We start from the raw sequence: 22866 nt of genomic DNA, 5'->3' as shown, positions 1-22866 counted from the left end.
GGTCGCTTAAGTGGCCCGTGTCCGAAGTCGACCTGCGGCGAGGTGCGATCGCCCGGTCTACCCTCCGCGTGGGTACTTAGGTAGGTCGAATTTGGCGAGCAACCCTATCCCACGCGGGGGCTGATTGGCTCGATCGCGGTGAGACCGAAAGGTCCACCCGTGACTGGTTCCCGGCGTTAGTCCGAGAGGGTCACGACTGGATTGTCCGTCCGGTGGGCGACGTGCCGCGATTCGAGTTACGTGGCCGTCAGCACGCCGGCGGGCGCGGAATCCGTAACAATATATATATATATATATATATATATATATATATATATATATATATATATATATATATATATATATATATATATATATATATATATATATATACATACATACATACATCTGTCTCTGTCGCTCCCTCTGTCTCTCCCTCAGTTGCACTCTCTGTCTCTGTCTCTCTTTCTCTTTCTGTTCTATTTTCCTTTTTTCACTTTTTTTGTCAGCAACTCTCCCCTCTCAGTTTTTTTAATCTCAATCTTTCTTTCTCTCATTATACATATACTAGTAATCATAATCATCAGTCACACACACTTTCTCGCTGCATGGTTCTCATCCTCATTGATGATCAATGCACTCTCACATAGATTTCACTGCCCATACACATTTGTAATCAATATCATCATCAATCTTATCTGCTGCAATCATGACCATATTCTTGATATTGTACATAAAATAACAAAGAATAGACAAGTTCTTTCATCCTTTTCATTCTATGCTACTGTAATAAAATGTAATGCACGTACATACACGTAATAAATTATACAAGAGTGCTCCATTCAGCAATGAATATTTACATTTCTGCCATATTTTAGTTTTGAAGTTTACATACATGTGTAATTAGAACTCATTGATAATAATTGAACTTCATAAAAAAGCATGGCATTTAAAAAAATAGTTTCATCATTCATGGTAAAGAGCCATACAGTGTGTGAGATATACAGGGTTGTAAATCATCTCACCCAAGAAAGCGATGCAAAATTTAACATTTTTTAAAAACAGCTCTTCGTCACACCCCTCCTCCACCCAGCCACCCCAGGGGGAACATAAACTAAAAAAAGAAAATAACCATTAAAACTTGCACAATTTACATAATTTTGTGTGGGGAGCATGCCCAATGAAGAAAATAATTATTATTGTGGCATTCCGTCCCTCAGACGCTTCGATGGTTTTAACTATGTCTGTTGAAAAAGTTATTCCCACTTTTGGATGACTACTTTCTTGAATTATTATTTGAGATAAATTTCATACTCCTCATCTCAAATTGTGAAGAAAAAAAATTGCTTTGACTCTGCGTAACATTGTAAATATCAGATGAATCGACTTATCCTGTTATTGGCATTTGTGATGCTGTTGGATGACTTCAAATAACATAGTAAAGAAGAAACATAAATTATTCTTTCATCCTTGGAATCGAGACAAAGTTGCACAATTTTGGCAAGTTTGGTGACATATACATTGTGTATATATATATGAAAATAATAATATAATGGTGATTTCATATTCTGCAAACTGCAAATTACACTATACGGGACGACAGTGCACTCATGCGCTCTGCGTATATCGAATTCGTGTTTGGTGGCATATACATTGTATATATATATATGAAAATAATAATATAAGGGTGATTGCATGTTTTGCAAACTGCAAACTACACTATACGGGACTACAGTGCACTCGTGCGCTCTGCGTACATCAAATTCGCGAATGGAGCAGCATCTGGGAACTTCGCGTAAATCTGCTCACTAAAATGGCGCTTGCATTGACCCTTGACGTTCTACGGGTTTCATGGTCGAGTGGTCCATCTTGCGCCGACGGCGCTTTATCATCTTTGGTTCAAACCCTGGTTGAGTCATAACAAACACTTTAAAAATGGTACTTGCTGCTTCCTCACTTGATGTTCAACATTGAAAAGGATAGAGCTGAGTGCGGTGAGAAAGGCGGTGCCATTGTTGTGACGCGCCGGTACCCAGAGTACCCCAGGAAGTGACTGCACTTCCTTCAAGCTCAGTGGCTGTGTTTGTCCCATCTAACAGTCCTGTGTTGTGTCACGTATGTACATCCAGGTGGGTGTGTGTGGCAGCTTCATTACGAGCCTTAAATCATGGTATAAAAAAAACAAGAAAAATAACAAAATATCCAATGATCATTTAACATGGTAATAATGTTCCATTTTCTAAAGACACAAGACTACGCCGAGTTCCCACCTTTAGCTCATCGGATTCGATGTATCCACTTTTATCAGAGTCGTACTTTATCCAGGTCTAAAGGTGAACAGCAGAATCATGTCCAACACAACCACCTTCAACAGGTGTACAGACAAAGCAACAGAGTCCAAATATGATAAATGAAAGGCAGAGAAGGTTATCATTGTTCAAAGTGACCAGAAACTAATGTGATTAAGAAAAAGTTGGAGAACTGACCTCCATGAACTCATTCCTGGAGTTTACATTTTGGCGGAAAAACAGCAGGAAGTTTTCTTCTGTCGGCAGGATCTGAGCCAGCTGTAGAGACAAGCTATGCATGTGTTAAACAGTATACTTCATGTGATATTCACTTGATGTTCATATTAATCTGTAGGAACATCAATCTGAGTGACTGACCATAAAGTGATGACATTTTGTATATCGCTATGATAATTTTGAAAAGGAACTGCTGGGACATTGATAGGAATACTCGTCTCTGTGACGTATACAAGTTAAATACCTGGGTACAAGTTTCCCAATTATACACAAAATACCCCATCATGACGAAGTGAAAACATGTTTACATAAATGTTTACAAATTAATTTAAAATTAAAATCTGAAATGTTTTGTGTCAATAAGTATTCAACACCCTTTGCTATGACACTCCAAATTGAGCTCAGGTGCATCCAATTTCCTTTGATCATCCTTGAGATGTCTCCACAACTTGATTGGAACCCACCTGTGGCCAATTCAAATTACTGGACATGTTTTATATAAAAACACTCCTTTCTATACAAGGTCCCACAGCTGACAGTGCCTGTCAGAGTAGAAACTCCACCATGAAGTCATCCGTTGATATAATTGTGAGGAGGCATACATATGTGGAAGGGTATAAAACAATTTCTAGTGGTGAAAGTTCCCACGAGCACAGTGGGCTCCATCATTAAGAAATGGAAAGAACATGAAACTACCCAGACTCTTCCTAGAGTTGGCCGTCCGACCAAACTGAGCAACTGGGCAAGAAGTACCTTAGTCAGGGAGGTGACCAAGAACCCAATGACCACTCTGACAGAACTACAGAGTTCCTTGGTTGAGATGGGAGAACCTGCTAGAAGGACAACAGTCGCTGCAGCATTTCACAAACCTAGGCTTGATGCCAGAGTGGCCAGACGGAAGCCACTCCTGAGAAAAAAGTAACATGACAGCACACTTGGAGTTTCCAAAAAGGTACGTGAAAGAATCTGAGAGCATGAGGCAAAATATTCTGTGGTCTGATGAGATGAAAATTGAACTCTGTGGCCTGAATGCAAATTGCTATGTCTGATGGAAACTGAGCACAGCTCATCACCCATCTTACGCTATCCCTACCATGAAGCATAGTGGTGGCAGCATCATGCTATGGGGATGTTTTTCAATGGCAGGGAGGGGAAGTCTTGTAAGAATACAGGGAAATAATGAATGGAGCCAAGTACAGGCAAATCCTTGAGGAGAACCTGCTTCAGAGTGCAAAAGATCTTCGACTGTGGTGAAGATTTACATTCCAACAGGACAAGGACCTCAAGCATACAGCAAAAGCAACACTGGAATGGCTTCAGAACGAGAATGTGAAAGTCCTTGAGTGGCCCAGCCAAAGCCCAGACTTGAATCCCATTGAGAGTCTGTGGAAAGACTTGAATATTGCTGTTCACTGACGCTCCCCATCCAACCAGACAGACCTTGAGCAAATCTGCAAGGAAGAATGGGAGAAAACCCCCAAATCCAGATGTGCAAAGTTGATACAGACATACCCAAGAAGACGCAAAGCTGTAATCGCTGCCAAAGGCACTTCTACAAAGGATTTACTCAGGGGGGATGAATATTTGTTGGCGCAAGACATTTCAGCTTTTTATTTTTAATTAATTTGTAAAAAAAATTCTAAAAACATGTTTTCACTTTGTCATGATGGGGTATGTCGTGTAGATCGGTGACAAAAAATTTAAATTTAATCCATTTTAATTCAGGCTGTAACAAAACAAAATGTGGCAAAAGTCGAGGGGTGTGAATACTTTCTGGAGGCACTGTATTTACCTCTGCCACCGAAGGTGGAAGGAGGTTATGTTTTTCCCCCTTGCATGTCTGTTTGTGACTTGCAAAATCAATCTGATCGATTTTGAATCGAAAATCCAATCAGAATTGAAGAAGATTCTCTTCCATAATCTCAATTGAAGACTTTTCAAGTATATTGGTCAGTTGTTGGCTTAATGGTTAGGGTGGTGGGCTTGGGATCCTAGGGTCCTGAGTTAAAATCCCACTCAGCTGTTGAATTAATACAGGTGGGGTTAACTCGGCCTGTCATCCTTCCGAGGTCGGCAAAATGAGTGCCAGCTTGCTGGTATCCTGTGTCGGAGTGGCGACCCATCCACGATTGTGCCCAATAGCCAAGAAGACTGCTTAAGCAGCACCAACACTTTACACAAGAGTTTGGTCCCAATGGATGGATGGATGGTCTGTCAACCACCGACTGATCACAATTTCAAAAGAATCTTCTTGAAATTTCACCACCTGGTAGAGTTCGTCAGAAGCCAGAAGTCTATTGTTTTTGAGGTCAAAAAGTCAACATCGACCAAAGGTCAACAACTTTGTCAAATTTCTAAAATCCTCAACTTTCATCTGATCGACTTGAAATTTGAACAGGATTTGCATATCGTCACTGGATTCAACCACCAATTATATTGATGGTCAAATTTGTTTTGGGGGATTTTGCAAGTATTGTCCTCTGCAAAACATCTTTCTTTTTTGTGTGTGTGTGTGTGTGTGTGTGTGTGTGTGTGTGTGTGTGTGTGTGTGTATACATATATATATATATATATATATATATATATATATATACATATATATGAAATCTCCACCAGTCAGTTAGTCTGTCCATTCGGAGAGGGGCTTCCCAGTTCAGGGAGTGGTGTCCCCCAATTCAGGGAGGGACTTCATAATCAAATTGCCACCATTTTGTTCGCTCCATGGAGCCTCTTTTGTAAGGCTCGCACGTTCTTATACTCTCACGGCTTTATCTTAACTCTAATTCGATATCTGATTTCATTTTTCATGGTCCCTAAGCTGGTTTAAGACTCAGTTGCAAAAAAAAACAAAAAAAAAACGGAAGAAAATTGGACGAAAATGCATTTTATGTGAAATTAAGCCCTGGAATATCAAGAATTCTTCCTCCCTCGTGGCTTTAACTTAACTGGAAGTCGATATCAGATTTCATGGTTTTGTAGTCACTAAGATGGTTTCAGACTCAGTTGCAGCAAAAGGTGAGAAATATCGGACAAATATTGGCGTTTTTACACAAAAATGCATTCTAATAGCAGTTTTGAATGTAATTGATCATACACAATATGGGGAATACTGGGAGGGGAGGGGGTCGTGAGGGAAAGAATATGGGGGGGGTGGAGAGAAGAGCCAGGGTAGGGTTCCCTGCTATGGAATTAGTTATAATAGCCGTTTTCAATGTATGTCATGGGAGGAGGTGTGGGTTGAGGGGAGAGGGAAGGACGGAGGGGTGGAGGAGAGAAGGATAGGAGAAGAGGAAGGGTAGGGTTCCTTGCGAAGGAAAACTAAAGTTAGGGATCGAACTGTCGTCTCATTCTATTTTTTCATGTTCCCAAGGAATATATAAATACTTTATTTAAAGTGAGTAATAACTCTTTTCCAACGACATAATCTCGACTAATAAATGTCATTGTGTGTCCATCCATCTCTTCCATAACTCCAAAACCATGAAACCTAACGGCCCCAAACTTTGCATGCACAGTAAGGGAATCAAACGTTTCGTTGGAGTGCTTTCTTTTGAGTGCTTAAGCCAATTGGCAAGCACTCTACAATATTCGCAGTCACTGAATATATTGAGCGACTTGAACAAAGTTCAGGGCCCGTTCACATGTGTTTGGCTGTGCGGTGCCTCGGGCAATGAGTCGGTCGTTGAAAATCTGCAATTTATATTGCTGTATTAACATGTTGTATCAGAAAATTCAAATGTTGTATTAACATGCTATTTCAGCATGCCCCACATTGTTCAATCCTGCACTACCCCACCCCTCCCCTCCCCCCGACACTTCTCCACAAGTCCCACTACCAAACGCAAGTCGAGAACCCCTTCCCTCATGTTTAACCTCCTCCCAAACCCCCTTCCCACTCCCCCCTCTTCCTCTCTCACACATCTTCCTTGCTCACACCTCTCCCCCCCCCTTCCAGGAGTGTATTGCAACGTTTGGTAGGGCATCGCTTTCCCCACACCCCTCCTTCCTCGCTCTCCCATTCTTCAACCCTCCTAACTCCCACACCATCCTCCATCCTCGCTCCCCTCTCCCCTTTCCCTCACTTCCCTCCTCTCACCCCTCCCTCACTCCCCTCCTCTCACCCCTCCCTCACTCCCCTCCTCTCACCCCTCCCTCACTCCTCTATCTCCCCCTCCTCTCTCCCCCTCCCTTCTCTCTCTCCCCTCCTCTCCCTCCCTTCTCTCTCTCCCCTCCTCTCTCTCCCTCCTGTCCCTCCCTCCTCTCTCTCGCCTCCTCTCTCTCCCCCCTCTTTCCTCTCCCCTCTCCCTCCCTCCCTCCTCTCCCCTCTCCCCTCTCCCTCCCTCCTCTCCCCTCTCCCTCCCTCCTCTCCCCTCTCTCTCCTCCTCTCTCTCCCCCTCCCTCCTCTCATGCAACTAATGCTGCTTGTTTTTCTGTCTCTGTCCCATCCTGAAACACAGACGATGGAAGCGCTCCTCGGAGAGAAAAAGATTATCAAGTAAAACTTGCTTCAAAAGTTATCCAAAACTCTGCAAAAATTATGATTCGTTAAAACAGCCCAAAAAATTGAACCCAGATGGTGTATAGGCAACAGACCGCTGCCTCAATCGCTCCCCCCCCCCCCAAAAAAAATATTTCTTTGCTATTAAGAAATGCATAACGTCACATTTTTGAGCTCTTTCAACCTGTACGAGAATAAAAGGCTTCCCTTCTTTGTTCTGGTGGTATTTTACCAGAGGTTTCTGCTCGTCCAATTTTAGAAGGGGTTTGAGGTGTTTGCCAGTCAGAGTTGATTTTATGGGTAAAGGTGAGCTTGTTTGTACAGGTAGTGTCGCTTCATTATGAAACGAAGGACTTAATCCTGAAAATCCTCAGCCTTGTATTGTCTCACTGTCCATGTGCTTCCCGAGGTTGGGGTTCAGTTGTTTGACTGGATAAAGGTAGTGCTTGTCTGAGACACGGTGATGGTAGTAGTAGTAGTAGTAGTAGTAAGAAGTAATTCCATGGTATATAAAAGTTTACATTGAAGGATAACGGTGCTTTGGTGCATCTGCCATTTAATGATATGAAAAAGTCAGACTTGCCTCTGCCATTTCGATCTTGCCATCGGAATTCTTGTCGTACATCTCCATGAACTTCTGCATCTTCTCTTTCACATTGCTCTCAGGGACAGTCTGGGAATATTCATCATGCGTCGAGTCATACATGCCAAGGGAGAATGATTTAAAAATAATAATGATAATAAACAAATTAAGTAATTAGATACACACACACACACACACACACACACACACACACACACACACACACACACACACATACAAAAACTCACAAACACACAAACAAAACACTCACAAACACACAAACAAAACACTCACAAACAATTAACAACCTGAGTTTTCCTCATGTAAAAACTTTAAAAACTATTCAAATGAAACTAATTAGTTGCCCTCGTTATCAGGAAATGGGAAAGGAGAGAGGGCTTCTATTAAAATCTTTAATCTACTGTATTTTGAGGCAAAAGGTATCTATCTATTTAACAGAAACTTGGAATATCTGCAAACGTCAGCGATCACATGAGGGGTCATTCAAAAGGTTCTACAAACAAGATACTCTCTCTGGGCCGAAGGTGTTTGCCAATAAGAGTTGAAGAAGTATAACGAGGCATATGATATTGTTACGGATCTGGAAGCCATTTGCATTCAACATACAGATGTCCCAAAAGTCAGTTATGTCATTAAGTATGTGTGTAGTCGGATCCCCTTCCTTTTGTCAAGTGGGAGAATGAAAGGCGTGCGTTGCGATTTCTTTTCAGTTAGGTTATTAAATCTTTACATCCAACGAACCCTCCAACAAGCCATCTAACAACCATCCCATCTGCATGAGCCCTCGGCCCATCACGATCCACCACCAACCAGCTGCCTTCTCGCACCCTGACGTGCCAAGGCAAGATCTCGCGATTCCGGTTTCTCAGCTCCCACGAACGTTGTAACTCTTTCACCACAACCTTTGCAACATTGACACTGTTACTCATCAAGTATGAACCCGCATGGAAGAGTGGCTGGGGTTTCCCGGCAGGGGCCAAGGCCTGTCCCCGGAAAGGTATGCCGTGGGACCCTGTCCAATCAAAGGCAGACAGTGAAGTGTTTTCACAAAGGCCCCGCCCCGCTTAGGGAGGTCCATAAATTCCCGAGCACTCTCTGAGGCAGGGGTCTTTTTGGGGTCTTGGAGAGTTTTTGGTGGGTCTTTTTGGAGGGTTTTTGCTGTCACAAAAAGAGTTTTTGCTGTTACGAAGGTCGTCGAGGCGGTGAACGTGTCTCTGCTGGCCCTCTACAAGGAAGGAAAGAGCGACCCCGATCCCGCTCCTTGGACCCCGCTACTCACCACCCGAGCTCCGCCGTGATGACGGAGCTCTGGAGGATTCCAGAAGAAGCCTTCCGGGGGTGCATCGAAGTGTGGAAGAAGAGGATCGACAAGTGTGTGAGACTGGAGGGAAAATATTTTGAAGGGGACAAGCTGTGATTTCAATATACTTTTTGGAATAAAATTTCTTTGAAGTCAGTCCCATTACTTTTTAGACGGACCTCATATATAATTGTATATATATATATATATATATATATATATATATATATATATATATATATATATATATATATATATATATATATATATATATATACATATACATATATATATATATATATATTTATATATATATATATCCCTTCTTCTTCTTCTTCTTCTTCTTTCGACTGCTCCCGATAGGGTTCGCCACAGCGGATCATCCGTATGATCCGCATAGTGATTTGGCACATGTTTTACGCCAGATGCCCTTCCTGACGCAACCCTGGTCGCTTAATACAACACAGGGATATGGTACACCTATTTTAACCGGGGTATACACCGGCCCATTATACTGGTACTCATTTCGCCGACCTCGGAAGGATGACAGGCTGAGTCAACCCCCTGGTGTATTAATTCAGTGGCTCAATGGGGCTTGAACTCAGGACCTTTGGATCCCAAGCCGCTACCCTCACGACTCCGCCAACACTAGGATATATATATATATATATCTCTCTCTGAGGCAGATATATATTTTGCGAGGAGGAGGTTAACTGGACTTCAACTGAATAAATTTCAGTAAAAACTGGAAAAACGTGGGTGTTCTAAAACTTCTGTACCGGTAGTGTATATATATATATATATATATATATATATATATATATATATATATATATATATATATATATATATATATATATATATATATATATATATATATATATATATATATATATATATATATATATATATATATATATATATATATATATATATATATGTTGTTACTAATTTGGAATTCGATTTCACACAACATACAGGTTCCTTTAGTCAGCTATGTTGATAAGTGCTTGTTCCCTAGATAGCTCACCTTCCATTGTTTAAATGTTTAGAAATCGATTAGATGCGCTGCGGATCGATTTAATAGTTAGGGAGCGAACAATGGATACATCCCTCCCCCTCTTCTGCGAAGAGGAAGAAGAGCCCTTCCGTCCCGTGATTCGTGACGTCAACAACTCCCTCCCACACGTGGTTGAGCAGGGGATGGATCACGAGGGCATGAGTCACACCGGGCGTGGGGGAGGGGGGCGGAGAAGGATAAAGAGGACATCCTTTCTTTGTTCGTGTTCGGAAGTGGGGGGAGTAGTCGTTCAGCAGACCTTCAGGACCTGTTTGGCTTGGGTTAGGGTTGAGGCCCTCGGAAGCTTTTTGCTTCGGCTGGCTCAGTGAGCTTCGGCTGCGGCCTGGCTCGGGAGGAGGCTTTTTGGAGGCTTTTTGCTTTGGTGGTTCAATGGGCCTTCGGCTTCTGCTTGGCTTGGGAGACTTCTTGGAGAGTTGCTTTGTTTGGGAGAGAGTTGAGCTGGTTGCTCGGCTCGAGATGCGAGTGGTGGCTTCTTCTTCTTCTTCTTCTTCTTCTTCTTCTTCTTCTTCTTCTTCTTCTTCTTCTTGGTTCGTGGAGCTCTTTGTTCTCCGTTTGGTTCCCGGCTTGGTGCGACTCATTGACCTCTTCTTGGAGGTGGTGCCTCGGGGAAGCGACGCATTGACGGAAAGGATCGGCGTCTCATCTCACCAGCACGTGTTGAGAAGCGCGTGAGGATTCAGGTAGCTCGGGAAGGATCGCGGCTCATGGCAATTAGATCCAGCTCGCTCTCGCTGGAGCCCGGGTCGGAAAAACTTGAAGACCACACGAGGTGGAGAGGTTCGAGATAGGGTCTGGGTTTCAGCTCACCTGTCCTCCGGCTGGAGCTCATTATTAAAGGCCTCAGCCACCATTTCTTGGGTGTGTGTGTGTGTGTGTGTGTGTGTGTGTGTGTGTGTGTGTGTGTGTGTGCGCGTGCGCGCGTACGTGTGTCCGTGGGCCCGTCTAATAAGTGGGAAACTGTTAAGTGCTTTGTGTGCTGTAAATGTTTGCATCGCATTTCGTAAAGTCGGTATAGTTCTGCTCTTAAGTGCTTCCCAAGTTTCCCATTATTATTAATAAATACCCCAATTGTTAAATGTTTTCAGCTCGTCGCGTCGATTCTTTCATTGACTTGAGCATTTTGTGTGTTGGGAGTTAGAAAAACGTTGGTTTGCCGTAAAAGGGGGACATTTGGACCGACGGTTCTCGGCGATGAAGCCGCTCGGAATCGCGCATGGGACAGGCTCGCCTCGGCGGTTTGTTCCGTACGAGATCCGTCGAGGGTGGAATACTCCGGTAGTTCGATCACGTGGGTATTTAGGTAAATTGAAGATTGGCAATCGACCCTACCCCACGTGATCTGCCCATTGGCGTATTTCGGTTCTTGTACAAGGACCCGTCGACTCGGACTTGTCCGGGCGGCGATCTATATTCCGGGCGATCGGTCGGGCCGACTCGACTTGCGGCTCCGTCAGAGCGGTCGGTTGGCTGCCGATGCCCGGCACCGTAACAATATATATATATATATATATATATATATATATATATATATATATATATATATATATATATATATATATATATATATATATATATGAGACGCCGCGAGGAGAAGTGATGTAAGGGACACATTGGCCATTTTGGAGGTTATGCCATATAGCACTATTTTAACCCTTACCCTATCATCTGAGCCTATCTTTATCATATCATCAAAAAATGTTGCTTACATCACCCCTCCTCCTCGCAGGGACTTGTGTGTATATATATAGATATATATATATATATATATATATATATATATATATATATATATATATATATATATATATATATATATATATTTCTGCTTCTTCTACTTTCGGCTGCTCCCATGAGGGGTCGCCACAGCGCATCATCCCTATGATCCGCATAGTGATTTGGCTCAGTTTTTACGCTGGATGCCCTTCCTGACGCAACCCTGGTCGCCTCTTACGACACAGGGATATGGTACACCTATTCTAACCGGGGCATACACCGGTACTCACTTCGCCGACCTCGGAAGGATGATAGGCTGAGTCAACCTCCTGGTGTGTATTAATTGAAGCGGCCAACGGGGCTTGAACTCAGGACCTTTTGGATCTCAATCCGCTACCCTAACCACTACACCAACACCAGGTGTATATATAAATATATATATATATATATATATATATATATATATATATGATAAAGAAAGATCCACCTGCATCTCTCACCTGTGAATGGAGGGAATAACCAATCAGCTCTCACCTAATCATTGAACTGTATATATGAAATCTGTGTATATAAAAGCCAGTCAAAAATGATGGGTTGGAATTATTTTACTCTAGATATTCAAGAAGACAAGAAGATATGATTTCTCGTGGCAAAAAAGTGTTATTTTAAAACACTCCATGCACAAATGTTACCCACTGTTTTCTTTGTCTTCTCGGATGTTTCATTTCGACAGTCCAGCCTCATGAGCATTTCAGCTGTCTGGAGTGGGTGTGAAGCCTCGGCCTAGCGTCAGGTGTGCTAATATCTTCTTCATTTTTTGGACATCTTACGGACATAAGTGAACATTCGTTTTACTCTGTGTATATTACATATCACGTGCAGTGAATTTCACCTCCCTACACCTTTTATTGTTTTTTTTAAGGCTTCTGTACACTGCTCTTGAGGCCCGGTTGCAAATCACTGTCTACATTTCCAATCGAAGAGACATAATTACTCTTTCATGAAAAATGTTTTTTCAAGTTTTTTTTTTAATCCTGAAAAATAGTCTGTAGTGAGCATAGTTGTGTTAAAAGAATGGCCTTTGAAACCCTTCTTAAATCCTCCTTATGAAGGGGGACAAACAAATACACAAATACACACTGTGTTTTATATCGGTGTGTGTGTGTGTGTGTGTGTATATAATATATATATATATATATATATATATATATATATATATATATATATATATATATATATATATATATATATATATATGGATACAAACAAACACGACATAATAGTGACCGAAACTTTTCATGCTGCACTCTTCAGGGTAAAAATCACAGCAAGTGAAGGAGGAAGTGAAGGCGCGTGCTGTATACGCAGGTCTCAATAAGGTAGACGCTGATTGGTTCAACTGTAATGAGGTCACGGTTAATCTGAACTCCCTTTGGTCGGCTCATCATCTTCACCTCGATGTCGCATTGGTTGGAGCAGAGTTCATCGATGATTGACGTTTGCAACCGCATCCTGGAGAGAGGGGGGATGGGTTTCCCCTCAGGTCCATTCACCATTTATTACCGTACTTCCCTTGATCTTTCCATGTTGAAAGAGACACAGAGATCGTACAAATTCCGCTTGAATCGCACACGGTCCGCGCGACGTCGCGTCTGACGCAATACCTTGAACGAAGCACATGGTTTCATGTCACTGTGTGACACGATCCAGTTATGTAGAAGCATTGCAGCGATTGACCAATGTGCAGAGATGGCGGCGCAGAAGAAATGCGATCTACAATCGACTGGTTGAAAGTGAAAAGATTCGGTTCCCTGATCAAAGACTCATCCCGGCATGTACTCAATAAATCGGACTATAAGCAGTCTGACACGGAAAGGTTCGCATTGGCGCACGGTTTTGACTTCGGCATTCCCAACCAGAATATCAAGAGGGAAGACATTTTTGCCGAGTTTGAACTCCTGTATGCTCAACTATCAACACATCAGGCTGTGTCAAACGAAGCAGACCAGGCGCTGAGGGCGAGACTATCGGACCTCGCACATGCGTACTGTGGAATCCCGAATGACATCGCGGATTTTCACATGCAACGGGATGTTCTCTTGGCAATACAAGGATTGAGGAGGAATGCTGCCATTCACATCTGCAAACCGGATAAAAGCACCGGAGTGGTAATCATGAATAAGATTGATTACATCGACAAGATGATGGACATCCTGAAAGATGGAACCAAATTTAAACATCTGAGTGGTGTAACGGAACATGATCGCACACTTCAGGTGGAAGGTCAGATCATCAAACGACTTACAGCTTCTCAAACGTGGAGAACTATCAAAGGAGGTGTACGACAGAATCAAACCTGTTGGAGCCCAACGTCCAAGAATGTACGGCCTGCCGAAGATTCACAAGGACAATATCCCTCCAAGACCAATGCTGTCCATGGTGCGATCAGCACAACATGAACTTGCCAAGTGGTTGGGAGAGGTACTGCAACCAGTATTGGATTCACTTTCTCATTTCGTGGTTAAGGATTCCTTCACATTTGCAGAATCAATTTGAGCTAAAACACCGACAAGTGAGGACAACATCATGGCATCCTTTGATATTAAAAGCTTGTTCACGAATGTCCCATTGACGGAGACGATTGAGATATGCGCACGTTGGCTGTATCACAACGATCTGGAACAACCGGTGATCTCGGAACACGTCTTCATGGAATTAATGAACACAGCAACAAGGGAGGTGGAATTCAGTTTTAACAACATGATGTATGTTCAAACGGATGGTGTGGCCATGGGTTCTCGATGAGGCCCAGCTCTTGCAAATATCTTTGTAGGCTATCATGAAATGCAGAAACTGACTGGTCGGCAAGGGGTCGATTCCCCCATCGTATACTATCGGTATGTTGATGACATTTTTACTTTGTTTGAGTCTCGGACGGCATGTGACAATTTCCAGGCATGGCTCAACTCTCTCTATCCAGCGCTGAAGTTTACCACGGAGCTGGAATCGTCAAACACGTTACCGTTTTTGGATTTGTTGGTTGATAGATCCAACCTTGGTTTCACAACATCCGTCTACCGGAAGCCAACTTTCACAGGGCAGTATACTCGGTGGGACTCCTTCAGCTGCATGAGAAACAAAATTGCCTTGATCAATATCCTGGTTCACAGAGCACAGAGGATTTGTTCACCTTGTAATGTTCCTGCTGAAATTGACAAAATCATGAATATACTCCGTGAGAATGGTTATCCTGAGCATATAGTTAAGAGATACATACACAAGTTTCTAAACACGACAAAAGATCAGAAGATTGGTCCGGACAAATATCCAGTCTATATCAGGATGCCCTGGAAAGGGAAATCATCACGAAGGTTTGAAGTACAAATCAAACATATTGTGTCCAACACGTTTCTGGCTGTGCAACCCCAAGTAATCTTTACCTATCGCCGTTTGCTGACATCAGTCAACAAGGATGTGCTACCCACCTCACAAACCAGCAATGTTATTTATGAGTTTAAGTGCTGATGTGAAGCTCGGTACATGGGCCACACAACACTAAGATTGTCTGATTGGATCAAACAACACATCCCCTTGGCGATTCGAAGAAAGATTGTGAGGGTGAGAACACAACCAGTGCGAGCATGTAGAAACATCCAGCAACCACCGGCCACTGTACCTGCTTCATCCGCCATTGCACAGCACCTGGTGGCCAACCCTATCTGTGCAGACCAGTACAATGCAGGGATGTTCAGGATATTGAGCCGAGGTCGGAGCTCGTTTAATTTACGTATGTTGGAAGCAACCTTCATCCTTACCACCGATACAATATTATGTTGTCAAAAGTAATTTGTACGATCTCTGTGTCTCTTTCATCATGGAAAGATCAAGGAAAGTACGGTAACAAATGGTGAATGGACCTGAGGGGAAACCCATCCCCCCTCTCTCCAGGATGCGGTTGCAAACGTCAATCATCGACCAACTCTGCTCCAGCCAATGGGAGCTCGAGGTGAAGATGACGAGCCGACCAATGGGCGTTCGGATTAATCGTGACGTAATTACAGTTGAACCAATCAGCGTCTACCTTATTGAGACCTGCGTATTCAGCACACGACTTCACTTCCTCCTTCACTTGCTGTGATTTTTACCCTGAAGATGCAGCACGAAGAGCTTCGGTCACTATTATGTCGTGTTTGTTTGTATCCATATCAAAGTTCTGTAGTACCAAACATCTGTTTACATATATATATATATATATATATATATATATATATATATATATATATATATATATATATATATATATATATATATATATATATGTAGAAAAATAAAAACCAGGCGTCTCTTGGATGACATCTTGTTTGAAGAACCTTTCAACACCCCCTTGTTCATCAATCTTCATGAACGTCCGACAGGTTGCGTGCAGAGGTAGTGAGTGCACTTACCTTAATGCTGTCTCGTGTGGGTTCGATTCCCGACCAGTTTGAGCACAAATGTACACCCTGTGGGTTCGAGGAGGAATTTGTGGTTTGTTCAGGGGGCCGGCGATAACTCACCCACTCTTCGCAAAAGACACCGTGGCATATTTAACGTCCAACAACTAATACTAACGGAGGGGACATCCAGCTTAACGTCGATCTGAAGGATGGGACACTGTCACACAACCCCATAGCCTGTAAAGTACCAATCCAATCGTTTATTGTCGGGTCGGGAGTCGAAGTCAGACTAAGATCGACACCATCCTGTTGGACCGAAGGATCAAACGGTCTATCGTTTCCGTCGCAACGACACCTACCCCATGCCGAGCAATTTCCAGGTCTCTGAAAAAGTTCTCCAATTCTTTGTCTTCAATGTATCCATTCCCTGTGGAATGGATGAAGAGATGTCATGCTTTCACCAAACTCCCAAATCGTAACAATAATCATAAAAAGTACAGTCGTTACCATCGAATATCAAGGCCTGTGGAGATAATTTGGAATAATTCAGTTTCCTGTAAATATCCTCGATACTGATAATTGTGAGGAATAAACACACAAGAAAGCAAGCAGTACAAGGCAGCAGCGGTAGATGGCAAATTCTTCAAAACTACCTGTGCCACTCCTACTCCCACTGAAAATAAATAAATAAATAAATCGGAATTGTAAGCCGCTGTCACACCTTGACGTTTTAGCCAGCGTATGCCGACGTATGAAAAATTTGGCTAAAACGCTGGCACACGTCGAATACGTTATGGGTAAGTTTACATACGTTGCAGTACGGTGGCTTTTTTTTCGTAGTATGCTAGCATACGTCGTAGTATGCCAAGGTGTTAGATAAATTCTCCATGCTTGAAATTTTTTCGACGTATGCCAGCGTATGACTCACACGTTCCGCATAACGCTGGCCATAAGTTGTAGGCACGTTACGCGATCGTTGACACACGTCGACACACGTTACTTGTAAGTAACTCATAAGTCGAAACACGTCGTGGTAATGTTTCGCGAACCCGAAACTTATTTCTAACCTATGAGTAACGTGTTGTAGGCACGTTACGCGATCGTTGACACACGTCAACACACGTTAGTTGTAAGTTACTCATAAGTCAAAACACGTCGACGTAATGGTTTGCGTCAGTGTTCCAGACTCCCTGTTTTTTTTTTCTTCGGTATGACGGTGATGTTGAAACTTCGATTTCTAGTGCGGTTATGATATAATATAATTAATAGGCTGCCGCTCAACGATTTAAATCATAACCGCACTGTATACTGAACACCGTCATACCGAAAAAGAAAGAAAGAAAGAAAGAAAAAAACAGGGAGTCTGGAACACTGACGCTAACCATTACCTCGACGTGTTTCGACTTATGAGTAATGCACAAGTAACGTGTGTCGACGTGTGTCAACGATCGCGTAACGTGCGTCGACGTGTGTCAACGATCGCGTAACGTGCCTACAACTTATGCCAGCATATGTGGAACGTGTGTCATACACCGAGTACGTCGAGAAATTTTCAACATGCTGAAAATTTCTCGACGTACTCGGCATATGATGACGTATGCCAGCGTACTACGATGTCTGCCAGCATACTATGATGTATGCCAGCGTGCTCTTAACATATACAAAACTTACCAATAACTTATTCGACGTGTGCCAGCTTGGTTCGGCAAATTTTTCATACGTCGGCATACGCTGGCTAAAACGTCAAGGTGTGACAGCGGCTTCACACTTCGATGTCTCGTGCGGTTATGATTTGAATCGTCGAGTCGCAGCCTATGAATAGCCTACGCCACGTGATCGTCGGCGTACGCTGCCGCGCTATGCATAAGTTAGACTATCGTTGGGCATAGGTTGTGAACGCCGACAACACGCTCAGCATTCGTTGGTATAAGTTATCTATATGTTATCAAAACGTTCTGTGTACGTTACTAATACGTTATGCATACGTCCAACACGTTATTATACGCCCAAAGCTTAAAAAAAAACATCAATAGTTCAGCGTACGCTTGCGTTTTACATACATTTTGATACGTTGCCATACGCTGGCTAAAACGTCAAGGTGTGACAGCCCCTGTAGATTGGTTGGAAAATATAACTAAATAGAAAGTAGATAATGAGGGATATATAGCAGAAGTGAAGGGTTAATTTGCTTTGTTGTGTTGTGTTGTTGTACCACCTCTGCCCCGCCCGAGAAGTCTGGTGTCGGGTCGGCGATCGAATCCACACAGGACGGCTTAGAAGTAAGTGCGCTAGCTCCGCACCATCCTGTCGGACTAATTGGACTTGGCAACTATGCGATGAAACATGGCTTCCAAACAAGTTTCCTTGCTGAACCTGCTCCCAGCACCAACTGTGGCATCGTGTGAATGTGATGGAACATTCATGGTGCCGAGACGCCTGAACATGTAGATCAGATGCCCGATGTCAATGAATCGACTGCTCAGGATTACGTGAATGTACATTGATTATGACAAAGACGCGACGCTGAAGAGGTCACGGAGAGATTTTGTGGGGGGGGAAAAAGCAGAAGGATCCATTTTGGAAACCTTTGAAAGTGAAGAATTGAACCTGAGCACGACGAATCAAACTAGAACGGCACACGGTGGAGCGAATACCTCTGCCAGGTTGAACAACTTACGTTTTGTATCTCAATGTTTGTCCGGATCTGCATCGGGACCTGAACCAAAATCGAATCGGCTTGTTCTTGTCACCGACCCAACTCATCCACATAGTTTTGGCATCATGCATCTTGAACCTTTTGAAATATCATGGAGCGAACAGGAAAAGTTGTGGGCGGGTTCGGATGAAATTTGGGTGGACGGTTTGGGTGTGTGACGAGGACGTATTGATAAGATTTTGGAGAAGATCCCAATTCGGACATTACAGTCATAAAGTGATTATTCACTATTTGGAGATGGGGTTAAAAATGGTATATGGCGCATACACCTGTATGGTCCATGAGAAAGTTACGTGTGGAGGATTGGTTAGTTAGGGTAGTCATGGCAATGTATGATGGCCCAAAAACCTCTGTGAGGGTAAATTGGGTGCAGTGAGGATTTTGAAGTGAAAGTGGGTGTTCATCAGGATTCAGTCTTGAGCCCATTCCTGTTCATCGTGGTTCTTGAGGCTATAATCACAGGGATTGAGGAGGCTCACCCTGTGAACTCCTGTATGCTGATGATCTCGTGCTGATAGCCGGCAGTGTGGAAGAGGTAATGGGTAAATTTACAGTGTGGAAGGAGGGAATGGAGGCCAGAGGACTGACAGTGAATACGGGGAAAACGAAAGAACTGATTAGTGGTGCAGGAGAAGGAAGTGTGGAAAATTAGAGGGAGGTGGTCCTTTGCTGGCTGTAGAAAAGGTGTTGGTAACAATTCAATATTGTGTAAATCCTACAACTGCTGGGTGCACAAGAGGTGTGGTGGCATCAGGGGAAGACTGCAGGTGGTTCCTGACTTGTTTGCACAGGTAAACAAGTGACTCCAGTTGAAGTGGAAAGGTTAGTTGATGGGGATATATCTCTGGAATGTGTAGATAAATTATGTTACCTTGGTGATATGATTAGTACAGGTGGTTGTGTGGAGGCAGCAGTGATTGCAAGAATTAGAAGTGGCTGGAGGATGTTTAGGGAGTCGTTACCCCAATTGACATCAAGAGGGACCTCTCTCCGATTAAAGGGAAAACTTTATGCAGCTTGCGTTAGAAGCATGATGTTGTATGGCAGCGAAACATGGGTGATCAAACAGGAGGATGAGCGGAGGTGTGAACGAAATGAAATGAGAACGATGAGATGGATGTGTGATGTGACACTGAAGGACAGCAAATCAAATGTAGAATTAAGAGATAGGTTAGGTATAGAAAGCATTAGTGAGGTTATGTGTACGGGTAGGTTGAGATGGTTCGGACATGTGGAAAGGATGTGGGCGGGTAGTTGTGTGAGGAGGTGTATAAATATGAATGTGAATCGAAGAAGAGCCAGAGGCCGTCCGAGGAAAACATGGGATGCGTTGCTGAGAGATGATCTTCGAGTGAAAGGTCAAGCAAGAGGGTGAGCAAGGGATCGTGCACCTGCCTGGAAAGCAGCCGTTAGATGAACCACAGCTTACACATGCAAGCAGGGAAACGGCATGATGATGATGATGATGATGATGATGATGATGATGATGATGATGATGATGATGATGATGATGATCAAGATATCTCAAAAAGTTTTGGACGGATTCAAGCGAAACTTGTTGGACAGGGTGGGTATACGACGAGGAAGAATTGTGTTTCTTTTGGTGAAGATGCAGATCCAGAAGCAAGAATATTTTCAAAAATTTTCAAGCGATTCTTCACCATTGAGAGAGGAACCAAAAACGATATATAACATGATATTTCCAAAAGTTGTGGATGAGTTATGACAGAACTTAGTGGATGAGTTGGTTGGATGACCACAACAAGCTGATTGCATTTTGGTTCAGGTCCGGATCCAGATCCGGCCGATTAGTGGGATACAAAACGAAAATTGTTCAGCCTGCCGGAGTTATGTGCTCTCCCAAGTGCCCTTCTGGTTAATTTAGTGGGTGTTTTTTTTTTTTTTTTTTTTTTTTTTTTTTTTTTTTTTTTTTTTTTGTATACCTTGGTCGAGGCTCGTATGAGAGCTAACACACAACTCACAGCAAGGAGGCATGAGACAAGAGGGGTGGGAGTGGAAGGGACAAAACATTGGGGAACAGACACAGGTGAACTGTGGAAGGGAGAGGGATGGGGATGGGACGGGGAACATGGCGAGGAGAAGATGGACATTACAGGGACTTTCAGGAAGGAAAGCAGGAGAATTGAAGGAAGTGGGTGGTTTGCCTTCATCTTCCAGTGGTACTCAGAGTAGAATTATATATTTGGTTGAGAGCACCTGCCCACAATGACATACTTTTTTCCAAAGACACCATTGGGTCTTTCATGTGCACAAGTTAAAGTCGGCAAGTGGATCCTCAGCTTCACATCGCATCCCATGGACTGTAAACTCCGTCTGGGATCCAATGTGCTGTTAGGTCGCATCGGGGTCACAGTGTATCGTCAGGTTGGGAATCAAACCCAGACTGGACAGCTCGCAAGCAGGCCGATTCATGAATGTGTGTGCCGTCCCTCGGATGGACATAAAACTGGACGTCCCGTCTGCCAGCATTAGTCGGTGGATGCTCAAGATCCCAACTGTGCCCTTCGTGACAGTTGTTGAGTTATCACCGACATCCTGAACACATTTAAAATTACTTCTCCAACCAACAGGGGGCAATGCATCAGCGGCAGCCCAACCTCTAGCAAATGATGCGACTCGCAACCATGTGCTGCATACGAAATCGGATTATAAGAAAAAGCTCAAAGGTGAATGCGCTACCTCTGGGCTGCATGCAAACTTGAAAATTTCTGAGTGAGGTCCCCACAATCCCCTTTCTGTGAGGAAGGACGTGAACAATTTGGGGGTCCGTTTGCGCTTTTATCTGCAAATAATTAAAATGCAGCATTTATTTCAGAACTTGGGAAACAAGAACAGCACTCGGGCTTCACCAGGTTGAACACTTTACATTTTGTTTCCCACCGATTCCCACTGGTAGGCCGGATCAGCATCCAAACCTGAACCAAGATTTAAACGGCTTGTTCTCATCACCGACCCAAATCATCCCCCAAGTTTTGCAATAATCCGTCCACCATTTTTTGAAATATCATACTATGTATCGTTTTTGACACAATCTCTCAATGGTGAAGAATCACTTCGGTAATTTAAAAATTGAGCATCCGGATTTGGTTCTTCACCAAAATATAATCAATTTGTCAATGTCACACACCCAACGTGTTCACCAAGTTTTGTCCAAATCGGTACATAACTTATCGAGATATCCTGCTCACAGACAGAGAAACAATCAAACGGGGATTAAAACAAAACCTGCATCAACCTTCGGTGGAGGAGCTAACCAGAAATAATAAATGCGCAAGGTCAGAGACACAACAACAAAGGCTTTAAGTAGATGGCAGGACTTATTCAATCGGACACGTGCAGCTTCTGCAATGTTGAAACAGTAAGCATCATCACTTCTCGAGATGTAAAAAAAATCACTTCTCGAGAAGTTGACGAGTTAAGAGAAGGTGGAAGTCGAGGAGTCAATAAACCTTGAATCGAAGAGCAAGAGAACTCCAAAACTGTGGTGTCAAGAGAACCTAGAAGCTGAGGAGTAGAGAAAACATGGAAGTTGAACAGTCAAGAAAACATTGAATCATAGAAGTTGAGGAGTCAAGACAATGGGGAAGTCAAGCAGTCAATAAAACATGGGATCTGAGCAATGCTGATGTTGCATCAGTTATCGTCAGAATAGTGTAAAGATAAAACAGAACCTCACTGAGATTGTGAGAGCAACATCAGGGAATGTTAGAATAAACAACAACCCGAGGGTTCAATGACAATGCTTAAAAGAGCCGATGGAACAAAGACAGGAGAACAAAACTATTTGTGAAAAATAACACAACTTGGTCCTCGAAATATGATCCGAGTAAAAACAACAACTACAAGGGCACTTGGTCGAGCGCAAACCTCGACCACGTAATGCCTAATCCATAAGAACACATCGGGCCCAATACATTTTTAAGATATCATGTTATATATCGTTTTTGGCCCTATCTCTCAATGGTGAAGAATCGCTTTTAAAATTCTTGTCGC

General features: G+C 43.1%; 2 protein-coding genes across 2 annotated transcripts in view; one reads left to right on the top strand and one right to left on the bottom strand.

Annotated features, from left to right (window-relative positions):
* Positions 1–22866, top strand: part of LOC147022374 (uncharacterized) — a 151951-nt gene that overhangs the window by 102819 nt on the left and 26266 nt on the right. The window lies entirely within an intron of this gene.
* The window catches only part of LOC147022375 (calretinin-like), a 47729-nt gene that overhangs the window by 22761 nt on the left and 2102 nt on the right, over positions 1–22866 (bottom strand). The window contains exons 2-5 of the mRNA XM_085893234.1: positions 16496–16563; positions 7586–7675; positions 2466–2546; positions 2250–2306 (exon numbers count right to left, since the gene is read on the bottom strand). Coding sequence (XP_085749360.1) covers positions 2250–2306; positions 2466–2546; positions 7586–7675; positions 16496–16563 — 296 coding nt within the window. The remainder of the gene's footprint in view (positions 1–2249; positions 2307–2465; positions 2547–7585; positions 7676–16495; positions 16564–22866) is intronic.

The sequence above is a fragment of the Eptatretus burgeri genome, chromosome 8, assembly GCF_056783735.1.
Source record: "Eptatretus burgeri isolate ZD-2024b chromosome 8, Ebu_testis_v1, whole genome shotgun sequence".
Taxonomy (NCBI): domain Eukaryota; kingdom Metazoa; phylum Chordata; class Myxini; order Myxiniformes; family Myxinidae; genus Eptatretus; species Eptatretus burgeri.
The sequence above is the reverse complement of the archived record's forward strand: the minus strand, read 5'-3'. Positions and strand labels throughout refer to the sequence as shown.